Source organism: Crassostrea angulata, chromosome 7 (assembly GCF_025612915.1).
Source record: "Crassostrea angulata isolate pt1a10 chromosome 7, ASM2561291v2, whole genome shotgun sequence".
In the NCBI taxonomy this organism is placed as follows: domain Eukaryota; kingdom Metazoa; phylum Mollusca; class Bivalvia; order Ostreida; family Ostreidae; genus Magallana; species Magallana angulata.
In genome coordinates this window covers 19,165,342-19,177,032 of record NC_069117.1, presented here as the reverse complement: position 1 = coordinate 19,177,032, position 11,691 = coordinate 19,165,342, and the positions used below count along the sequence as shown (strand labels likewise).

Sequence of the window (11,691 nt, the reverse complement as noted above, 5' to 3'; positions counted from 1 at the left end):
TGGGTATATATATTGGGTTTGTGAACCGCAGATAATGAGTTCGAATCTGCCTGGGGTTTTCGTTATTATTTACGGAAGTAAATATTTGAAAATCGTATAGAATATTGTATTTTATCCAAAATTCTCTAATTTTTCTCCGTTTTGACTTGCATGTATTTACTTATAATGCGTCTTGTCATCTACCATAATATTAAGTAATTTTGCGCTGATTTGAGAAAGGTGTAGTGAGCCACCATAAGGAGGCTGGATGATTAATGATATATATATAGGTATATGATAATATATAGTCTAGAAATGGCCTTGACCATCCAGCCCTCTTAAGAATCCTTACGCTAATTAATTGCAAGTATTCTGGTATAAGACATCTGTATGCTTTTGCTTAATGATTCAATGACCGAGAATACGTGTACTTATTTTAGCTAATACTATACAGACCTCTTCACTCTCTCTCAATATTGTTAATTCAATCAGATTTAATAATAACCCAAAAAAACTTTTCCTTCGAACTGGGAACAGAATATAATTACCTGAACAAAATGTAGCTATCAAATAAAAGATCAATATTTTAATACACAATTATGACAGCTGTTCATCAATAAGTCTGTACAATCCTGGTTACCTCAGTGCTTCTGTACTTTCCCCTTTGTTCCCTTTTGGAAACTCAGTGCCTAGGACTTCCATGAAAAATGAAAACAAATTCTGATGAGGATGCTTGTTTATTTCATTTTAACTTTCATTTTCAAGTTGAAATTCACAAAATAATTGGCATTTACATGTAGTAATTTGAACGGTTTACTAAAGTTATTTCCAGCAATAGCAGATTTATTCCTGCTTTAGTCTCCATGGTTTTGTAAAAACAAACATTCTATACATGGTTTTGTTAGGCCAAAAAAAAAAAAACAATACTGTAGCTGTGACTTTTTTTTCTTACAAATTACTATAGAAGACAAATTCAGTTAATTGTGACACACATACTGAAACAAATTGCAGTCCAAAAGCATATTAAATGCAAAAATAAATACTTAACAAACAATTTTGTATTTTATCTATCCAATGAGATCATACATACAAACTGAAACATGCTTCAACTCGCTGAATACATGCACAGAAATGATCAAACAAACAAAAATTGGAAAGAAGGATATTTTTCTGAATACATGACAATCTAACATGATCTTACACCTATTGGCTGACAAAAAAAAAATATATACATGGACCAAATCACTTGATTAGAAGGAAAATCCACATTTCTGACAATTACATGTATGTGGGCAAAAATAAGCTGTTGAAAATCTAGCAAAAGAATCATGAAATGATAAAAATTATGACATTCAAATCCTGATAATGGTTAATAATAAATAACAATAATATATATATCCATAATTGCATAATATATGCACCCAAACTGTACAGATTTCTTGTAAATGTAATGTTTACTGGTTTGAATCCAACATGTTTTGCAGCATTTGATTTTAACATCCAACAAAAGGATCTTTGGAAGCACACATCTGTGAGAAGTCTAGTGAATGTAACTGAGGAAAGACTTGCTTACAGGTACAAATACGGCTGTACTTGAGACCGTCCAAATACTAGTGTAGATTTCTGTATTACAAACCAAATAATTCGGAATTTTGTTACTTCAATAAGGTATCAAATGAAATGAGAACTACAAATGTTTGGGGGGTAAATAAATGACTGTTTACCAATGTCAATGATTAAATTTAAAAAATCAAACAGGAGGAAAAAATTCACTTTCACCCCATTTACATTCATGTATATGTACAATACTGCATAATTCCAGTTTCGCTAGTCATCTACATGGATCTATCAGGCTGCACAATACTAGAAAGCAAACACTGAGAACTTCATAATTAGGCACCATTTCAGTTAGAATGAGTGGAAATAACTATTGGTTGATGATAGTACTCATTGCACTCACGTGATGTGGCACTCTTTTTTTCAGCATGAAAACATAAAGGGGTAACACTGAATAATGCTGGATATGATGTATAACAATTCACAATACACCTGACTGTTAAAGCATTAGATACAACTACCGGTATTCACAACCTTAATTGTCCCCTATCCTTTTCCATCCAGTTTTGACAGCAGTCTAATTGTGTTTGCAAATGTCTAGGAATAAGATCACAAAATCTCAATGCCCTAATAGACACCTCTTTTCAGTATTGTAGCAGGTAAACGAGATATTTATCACTGACATCGGTTTACATATGGGGATTTCTGTGAACACAACATGGGGGTGTAGATGCCAAGTACTTTCAGAGGATGTCAAACCAAACAAAAATGGCACTATAAACATGAAATGGCCAGCACCACTATACCATTATATTAACCTTTGGGTTCCAACATTTTATTCCATGAATATCCCATTATTCTAATCACAATTCTGGAGGGATATGTACAATGGGAATTTGTACAAGGGATTCCACTGAAGAAGGATTCTTTGCCATATCACACAATTCCTATAGGAAGTTCTTACCATCTCAACAGAATTCTCATCATCTACAGACAATGCAAACCATGGGAAAATTATCTTGTCCCCAAAAGATTCACCTACATATATAAGAGTGATTTCCTGCCTTCTTTGTGGTTGAAATAGTAAATACTTAAATTCCTGACAAAATAAAAGGTTTTGATATAAATAGCATGCTGTTCTAAATGACCACTTGTTTGGGTACAAGCTCAATGAAATATTCATGTAATACCTTGCCTTGACTAAGAAATGGATAGCAGAGAAACATTAAAGCACTGACATTAAAAGAATGTAACAGGTGCAGCCTTAAAATACAAGTGTAGGTAAATTTAACAAATGACTTCAATGGACATTCATTCATAGACTACACACACACATACATATATTTATATAATACATCAACATTCAAACACTCGTAAATATGTTAACAGGCTCCCAACATTAGTTCTAGCTTCATCATGTTACCAATACCATCTACAGTCATGGATTTCATGTGTACAAAAAGGATTTGAAGATTTTGTTAAACAGAGAAACCTCTCTCCATCTCTTTCTTGGTTTTTTCTATCTCTACATATAACAAACACAACATTGGCTACCTGATCTTGAAGTCACTAGAACATGTTTGTTCAAGGCTTTTTTCTTTAGATCCAGTATCATTTGTACAGCATAAAATCCATCAATATTCCTACATTGTAACATGTAAACATGATGAAATTAAAACAAAAATTAAATCACACTTTCAATGAACATGTGTACACTCACCAATAAATGAAGAGAAGAAATAACAAACAAAAAGAGACATTCAATTTCACAATTCAAGCTTCAAGCAGACAAAACATAGCCAAAAACTGTACATAATTCACAGAGGGCACCTGTTAATCTTATCCTGAATAAAGTTCATAGTAATAACATTTAGTCTCTGGTAGATCAGTTCTCAGTCCACAAATCTACAGAACAAAAAATCATACAAAATGCTACAGCATTGGTGAACAATACACACCACATTAATAATGACTCATTTTTAAAATGAAAATTGAAAAAAAAGATCCCTAGTAAAGGGTGAAAAGGAGAAATGAAGAGAAATTCCGTATGCCCTCTGTCCAGTTCTATATACAACAACCCACAACTGTTAGCAACAAGAAACTTTCCACACATATACACCTACTGGGTAATGAAAAATTGCATCATATACAGAACGACAAAACTGTCAAATACAACTAACTCACCTCAACATATACAACTATCTACTTACAAGAATTCAAAATATATAGATTTAATGATTCTGTAATAATTTCTTGCAACAATATTTTACAATACCCTGCCCTTAATATTAGGATATGTACATCCCATGTTCCTGTGAAATCATCCCATACCGGCAATTCCTCTACTGGTTACTAACGCCAAAATGAACTGATTTGGGAGATCACAAGCAATATGCATTATCAACAACATTGGCAACATAATTAGGCAAAATTCTCAGCTGATTAACTGAATCATGGGCACCAGTCTTAAGATATATTTATGGAGGTTTTCACCTCAGGAATTTATAGAAATTTTCAATAATAATAGTCATAAAAAAAGAAAATAACATCTTGCAGGAATAAAATAATCCAACACCAAAAGACAAGATGAGTGACATGCCGGTCAACACTCTTTGCCGTAACAATCAATAGCAAATATTGCCTTGAAGGAAACTTCCCAAGAATGCACACAGCAAACCTTTTCTAGTCTGAATGGGTAACCACCCACTAGCACACTTTCTCATGTGTTTGAATGCTAAAAAAATATTCCGAAGAAAATTAATAATAAGCTACACATGCCACCAGTCACCCTCCTTTACTCTCTAGCAGCACTGAGTAAATCTTGTTATATGATATGAATTTTTTTTTCATATATGAGCACAACTGGTTTTTTTTTTCTGAGGTAAACAATATTTTTCAAGCAAGCAATGATGGATATCTTTAAAATAAAAATATTCAAAGATTGTACCATAAACAATAACCTGTTGTTACTGAAAATTATTCATTAAAAAAAATAACAACTCTCTTTCGTCGTAAAACCATAGAAAGAAAAAGGTACAGAGAAGAAGAAAAATGAGAGAAAGAGTGAAGAGTTGTTATACTGGATTGCAGTCTTAAGACTAGTAATATTAAAAATCAAACTGTGACGAAATATGTGCATCTTTCTCTCCCTAGTGTATCTCCAAAATTCCCTCTGGAGACTGTAACTTTGGCAATATCCAGTAGACCTTTTCTAAGATAACATTCCTATCCATCCTTAACTAGTGCTCTGTCTTTGAGCCTGTCACTTTGTAGATGATCGAGAAGTTTCACGTTCACTCCTACGCCTATCTCTTCTTTCACGGTTTTCCTTGGCACGACGACCGCTGAAATGGCGCTGCTCTTTGGGGAGCTCAGAGTCTTTTTGTGGGCCTGATTGGTCTTTCTTGGCAGTGGATGTCTTGGCCTGTGACTGTTCCTTCAATGTGTTCTGTTGCACACTTTCTGAATCAGAGTCCGAGTTATTTTTCGATTCAGCGGCGGAATCACTATCACGACCACGTTGCACCATTTGAGCATAGGAAAGTTTGACGGGTGAATTTTTATCGACAGATACCTGCTGAAAAATAAAGACATATTTTTATTACCTCTATCATGGTTGACATAAAATTGATGATTAACATATACATAACGTCTATCAAAACAATACTTATACATTAATTGTAGAAAGTTCTAGGATTTACCTATATAATATGAATATTTACTTACTGCTTTGACCTGATTCAAAGGAGCTGGTTTGGAAACAGATGTGGCATGTCCATCCACATGGTTAACAACTGCTTCTTGTAAACTGCTAGCTTTTTGTGGTCTAAAGAAAATTGTCATACATACAGATACATGTATATAAAATAACGTGCATATTTGCTTTTTTAGTTTGATACACACATCATCATTTAAATTGTCTATACTTTTTTTTTCATTATTGCTTACATTGCTCAATCCATATTCATGGCCTTTAAAGGTATATCTTAACATGTAAATTCACAAAATTCTACATCCCCCAACAGGAAAAATATCTAAATAGGTTAAATCAAAATTTCATCTGTCATCAAAAGGACCCATTAATATCAATAGGCAATAAATAAATAACAAGCTTTATTTGACAATGTTAATTAAACAAACACAAAAATTATCCTTACTTTGGAGGAGAGACAGCAGGAGGTGAAGGTATCCTTGTGGGCGGGGCACTACCGCCCCCACAGGAACTACTGGAGGCAGTCACAGCTGTTGGGGTAGGTCCAGCACTTGCCCCATTTAATGCACTATTATTACAACTATTGCTAGAATTGTCTTTTGGTGGTTGTGAGGGGGGAGTGGGGGGCCTGGGATTTGCAGGAACTCCCACAGGCTCTGGGTGTTGTGATTGGCTACTTTGTTGAACAGGTTGTGATACTTGTGGTTTTACTATGTTTTCTCGCACTATAGGCTTTGCAGTACCTTTCACAACATCTGATAATTTGCTTTCGAATACTTCATTATTAGAAGATGAGGAATTCTGAAAGAAAGAAAAAATTAGTTTGTTTCTTTTATGCAACATTTTAAAACCTACCAAATGAATGTTTCATTGTTATGTTTTTACTATGTATCATACTGTAAATGTGAATGTTTCATTGTTGTGTTTTTACTATCTATCATACTGTAAATGTGAAATTTTCCAAGAAACAGTAATGTACACTAAAAAGTGGAGTAGGAAGTATTCACATTGATTATCACCTGTAAGCTGGATAACTTACATATCATCTTTATCCATGTATCAGATAAAAGAATACTTATGAATACTGTTTTACCATAGATTTGTATAATTAACAATATATCTACAGTTTACCATATGATGTGATATATTTTGAGTTTACAATATGATTTGATATATATTTACAGTGCTGATAAATGTAATCATTACAATGTAGACAATATATCTACCAGTGAACATAAATTCTATGGGCAAATGAACTAGATGGATACATACTGCTGGCACAGGGCCAGGTGGTAGTGGAGGGAATGAGTTTATTTCTAGATCAAACTGAGTCTCGGCTGCTGGCTTCTCTTTAGAGGACAGCTGTCTCTGTAAACAAACAAGAGGCCAATTGGCCTTAACGGTCACCTGAGTAGCATATATCCAATACACAAACTTGTCATGGAGTCTCATATATGCATCTAATTAATTAGGTTTCATACTGGAGTAGAAAAATTATAAATTTGTAATGACAACCACATTTAATTCAAAAAGAACTGTGAAACCTATAATTTTGGTGAAAAACTAAAAGATCTGGTCTACAAAATAATGAATTCAGTTTTCCTTTCAGGTGTGTGGGAGTAAAGAAGATAATTTTTTAACGTTATATGCATTAACATCTATACATCCATTTTGGCCCTGCCCTAGAGTCAAAACCCATACGCCAGGGGACATGAAAATTAAAATTTCAGTAGAGGACTTCCTGGTAAACATAATTATTAGTCGTTTTTTTTTTTATACAGATGTGTGAGAATAGAGAAGAAGATTTTTAAACATTATATGCATTAACACTTTATTGCCATATTGCCCCCCCCCCCCCCTCATGTCCTGAACCCCTGACCCAGGGGCCATGAATTTCACAATTTAGGTAAAGGAGATTGTGGATATCATAACCATGTATTCAGTTTTTTGCCCACATGTGTGGGAGTAGAGAAGAAGATTTTTAAAGATTTAAATCATTTTTACTATATGGCCATATTGGCCCCACCCTAGAGCATGAACACCTGACCAACGGGTCATGAATTTCACAATTTTAGTAGAGAGCCTCATGGACATCATAATCATGCATTTAGTTTTTAACAAATATAAATGGGAGTAGAGAAGAAGATTTTCTAAGATTTAATACATTTTTACTATATGCCATATCGGCCCCACCCTTGAGCCTGAACCCCTGACCGAGGGGTCATGAATTTCACAATTAAGGTAGAGGGCTTCATGGACATCATAACCATGCATTTAGTTTTTAACAAATATATATGGGAGTAGAGAAGAAGATTTTCTAAGATTTAATACATTTTTACTATTTGGCCATATCGGCCCCACCCTAGAGCCTGAACCCCTGACCCAGGGGCCATGAATTTCACAATTTAGGTAGAGGGCTTCATGGACATCATAATCATGCATTTAGTTTTTAACAAATATATATAATAGTAGAGAAAAAGATTTTCTAAGATTTAATACATTTTTACTATATGGCCATATTGGCCCCACCCTAGAGCCTGAATTCCTGACTGAGGGGTAATGAATTTCACAATTAAGGTAGAGGGCTTCATGGACATCATAACCATGCATTTAGTTTTTAACAAATGTATATGGGAGTAGAGAAGAAGATTTTCTAAGATTTAATACATTTTTACTGTTTGGCCATATTGGCCCCACCCTTGAGCCTGAACCCCTGACCCAGGGGTCATGAATTTCACAATTTAGGAAGAGGGCTTCATGGACATCATAATCATGCATTTAGTTTTTAACAAATATATATGGTAGTAGAGAAGAAGATTTTCTAAGATTTAATACATTTTTACTATATGGCCATATTGGCCCCACCCTAGAGCCAGAACCCCTGACCCAGGGGCCATAAATTTCACAATTTTGGTAGAGGGCCTCATGGACATCATAACTATGCATTCAGTTTTTTCCTCACATGTGTGGAAGTAGAGAAGAAGATTTTTGAAAATTTGGCTTTTTTTGCATATTTGGCCCCGCCCGTGGCACCCCAGGGGTGGTAGAGCCATAAATTTCACAATTTAGATTCTTCTTACCATAGAGATGCTTCACACCAAAAATGGTAACGATTGGCCTGGTAGTTTTCAAGAAGAAGTCAAAAATGTAAAATTGTTAACGCACGACGACGGACGAAGACCAATTGCAATAGGTCACCTGAGTGACTCAGGTGACCTAAAAACAAACCCAAACATATATATTTCACATCTAAGATCCAAATTTCTTTTACTGACAGTAAGTACATATAATTATAACAAATGAGACTGTCTAAAGTTATTTCTTACCCTTGGACCTCCATCTTCCTCTCTTCTACGTCTACTTCTGTAACCCCTAAAAATAGTCATCATCATGGAATACTTTCGCATCAATAGATAATTACACAGATTCAAATTCTAATTCTTTATATATATATTGTTACTAAGATCCTATATTTTATGATGTTAGAAATACCATACAAAATCAGTATCCTTTTCATAACACTGGTTTTGTAACCTGATTAGTGACAGGAGAAATTGACCCACCTTTGAGCAGGTGGAAGTCCATCTGATTGTCGACTAGAGATACTGGAATTATTGGTGTCTAAGTTGTTGTGCCCCTGCGGTGGTGCACTTGAGCCATGAGAGTGGTTATTGTTCTCTCCACGGTTCCGGCTCGCATAAGGAGTAGGAGACATCTGCGAGTTATCGTGGTGCCTTGGACTAGTTCGATTGTGATTGGCCGAGTTATTCCTGTCGTAATTCATCCGGTTGTCAGACCTCTCCTGGTTATTTAAACGATTTGGTCGACCATTGTTTCTAAAGGAGAAAAGATTCTCATCCATCAGGAAATGTAACATAAAACTGCTGTGAAACTAATTTCAAAGATAATTCATACAGCAATAATCTGGGAAGCTGACACATTTATGAATGGACCTTGGAAATAAATTTTCATTTTGCATCACTCAGTCACTATTAAACCACAATTGAATATGTGAAGGATAAAACAAAGTCTTCTTCCCTTTCCATTCTCAAATTTAATTTGTATGGTGAAATTTCTGCAGTCTTTACTTCCTGTTTAAATTCCGATGGATTAATTCCCTTGCCTGTTGTCATACAGATATTAAAACTTATCTATGCTACACATAAATATATTTCCTTAGTTTCCTCATACTCTATGTAACCATCCTTAGGAAATTGATAACATTCCTTCATTTCATTGAAAAAGAAAACTTCAATAGAATCTTATCATGTATAAATTCCCAGTTATTTTTTTTTCTTGACATACAAATTCAACTAAAGTATAATCAACTACTTCTGTTTAATGATGAAAGCTCAGAAATTTCTGTTTCTGGCTAGTTGTGTATCCATTTCGTAACAAAACTTTTTTTCTTATTTACTTTCATGTTCATTTACTTTCATTTAATTCTGTTCTATGATACATCGTCATACATTTTTTATAGGTTTTCTGTGCCCTACAATACAAATATATACTTATTTACTTAAAATTGGATGCATATATCCTAGCTTGGTTTAAAAATGCAATTATATCCACAGTATACATGGAATTGTTAAGATTATTTCTCTGCTGAATGATACAACCATCCACACACCATGTACACAGGATTTATGAGTTTTGATAAAATAACTCAAGATATTTTTTAATGGTATAAAATGACCACAGGCTGCTGTAATATCTACATAATTTCTATTCATGTTGTACTGTCTACATTACCGATTTTTGCTCAAGTGTACAATATGGCTACCCTTTTTTTGGAACCTGAGAATTAGGGATGAAAGAAAGTTTTGTTGCATTATCACAGTAAAACTATTTATCAAGTGGTAATCTTGACTTTGAACATAATGATAATAATTTTCTCAGTGATTTGTTTAATCTAAAATGGTAAATTGATTGTATTTAACTTTATTTTTTAAACTGATTTCAGTCTTGGTTATGACCCTGGGTTAATTACTATTGAGAACAAAAAGCATGTGTCATCATAGGCACAGATTATGCACACATCTTTAAATAAGGGGTTAGTAAATATGTTTTTCAAAGACAGATAAATAAACAGCTCTCAATTTGAATAACAATTTTACAATCATTTATCTATCAACAGATTATAAGCATAATTTTTTCTGCAATTATATACTCTAGGAAATCTTTTCTTAGGTTCAAATATTTTTGTAAATGAAGTGTGTCTATATATAGACTGTTTCTGGGCAATACTTAAGTATGATTGATAACCTGTGCTTTATCTTAGAGAGAGAGGTGTTAAAACATAGTCTGATGTATAATACAACTCTTTTCCAAAGATGGTACAGAAAATGGTGTGTAAAATATATGGCAAAATACGGTACTTGTTTTTATTCATGTTTCTGTACTGACTACATTACCTATATTAATTCATCTCATGTTTCTGTACTGACATGACATATTTCTATTCATTTTACTCTCTACACTTCCTGTTTTTATACATGCTGTACTGTTCAGGTAGCCAGTTTCTATTTATATACAATGCTGTACATTCTACACTTGGTTTGTAGAGAGGTTGCTGTACTGTTTCTATTTGCGTTGCTGTTCTGTCTACATTACCTGTTTCTGTTGATGTTGCTGTACTGGTGCCTGGGTGCAGTGGTGTTCAGCTTAATGGAGGTTGGCTGATAACCATTCATAGCCAGCACCTGCAGTAGAGATTCATTCTGTGGGAATGTAGTAACACATAGTTCAACATACATCACATAAGCATAGATAGAAAGCAGAATAAAGCAAATCACCAAAGATATGAAATATTTAACCCCTTTGGTTGTACACATGCACCCAATGGGAATTAAGCAAATACTTTTACAAGGCATTCAAGATTGTACTCTTAGCTTTCATATTCTATGCATAAAATCAATAAGAACACATACATGTATCTTCACAGTGGGCTTAACAAAACAAAATAAACACACCAAATACCACATTCGCATTGGAGACAAGGAAAATGTTCACCAGTTTTCCCAGGGTGTACAGTTTGCGAGCCATAAAAAGCTAGCCTGTACAACACTGCACTGATCGGAACAGAGACAGATACACAGAGGCTCAGGGTTTCAGTAGGTGAATAATTACCATGCTGGGGTCCAGCAGAGTTGGACTAGTTTGCCATTGAGAAAGGAGTGGATTTGGAGCAAAGAATGGAAGCTGAAAAGACAAAAATGAATACAATGTATTATACAAATCATCATGATATGTAATGCGCAATTTGAGAAATGACTAATCTTGCCCATTTACTGCTAGTTTCAGTATCAATGCAGATTTTCATTAGAGAATAATTGCACATTTACTATGATTCATCTGCATAAAAATTTCAACAATATTCTCAAGAGGGTCACAAACATGATGTGTTAAAATCGTTTTCCAAGTCATCACAACAGAGATGCTTT

General features: G+C 34.2%; 1 protein-coding gene across 4 annotated transcripts in view; it reads right to left on the bottom strand.

Annotated features, from left to right (window-relative positions):
• Window positions 1–697: 697 nt before the first annotated feature.
• LOC128191712 (la-related protein 4-like) overlaps window positions 698–11,691 on the bottom strand; it is a 31,052-nt gene continuing 20,058 nt past the window's right edge. For 2 of the 4 annotated variants that reach the window (XM_052863925.1, XM_052863929.1), the window contains 8 exons: window positions 11,378–11,449; window positions 10,862–10,968; window positions 8,812–9,084; window positions 8,575–8,620; window positions 6,521–6,616; window positions 5,694–6,049; window positions 5,263–5,362; window positions 698–5,113 (listed from right to left, as the gene is read on the bottom strand). In XM_052863925.1, the coding sequence (XP_052719885.1) occupies window positions 4,799–5,113; window positions 5,263–5,362; window positions 5,694–6,049; window positions 6,521–6,616; window positions 8,575–8,620; window positions 8,812–9,084; window positions 10,862–10,968; window positions 11,378–11,449 (1,365 nt within the window). In that variant the 3' untranslated portion in view covers window positions 698–4,798. The remainder of the gene's footprint in view (window positions 5,114–5,262; window positions 5,363–5,693; window positions 6,050–6,520; window positions 6,617–8,574; window positions 8,621–8,811; window positions 9,085–10,861; window positions 10,969–11,377; window positions 11,450–11,691) is intronic. The other 2 variants (XM_052863926.1, XM_052863928.1) reach the window with 2 other exon arrangements.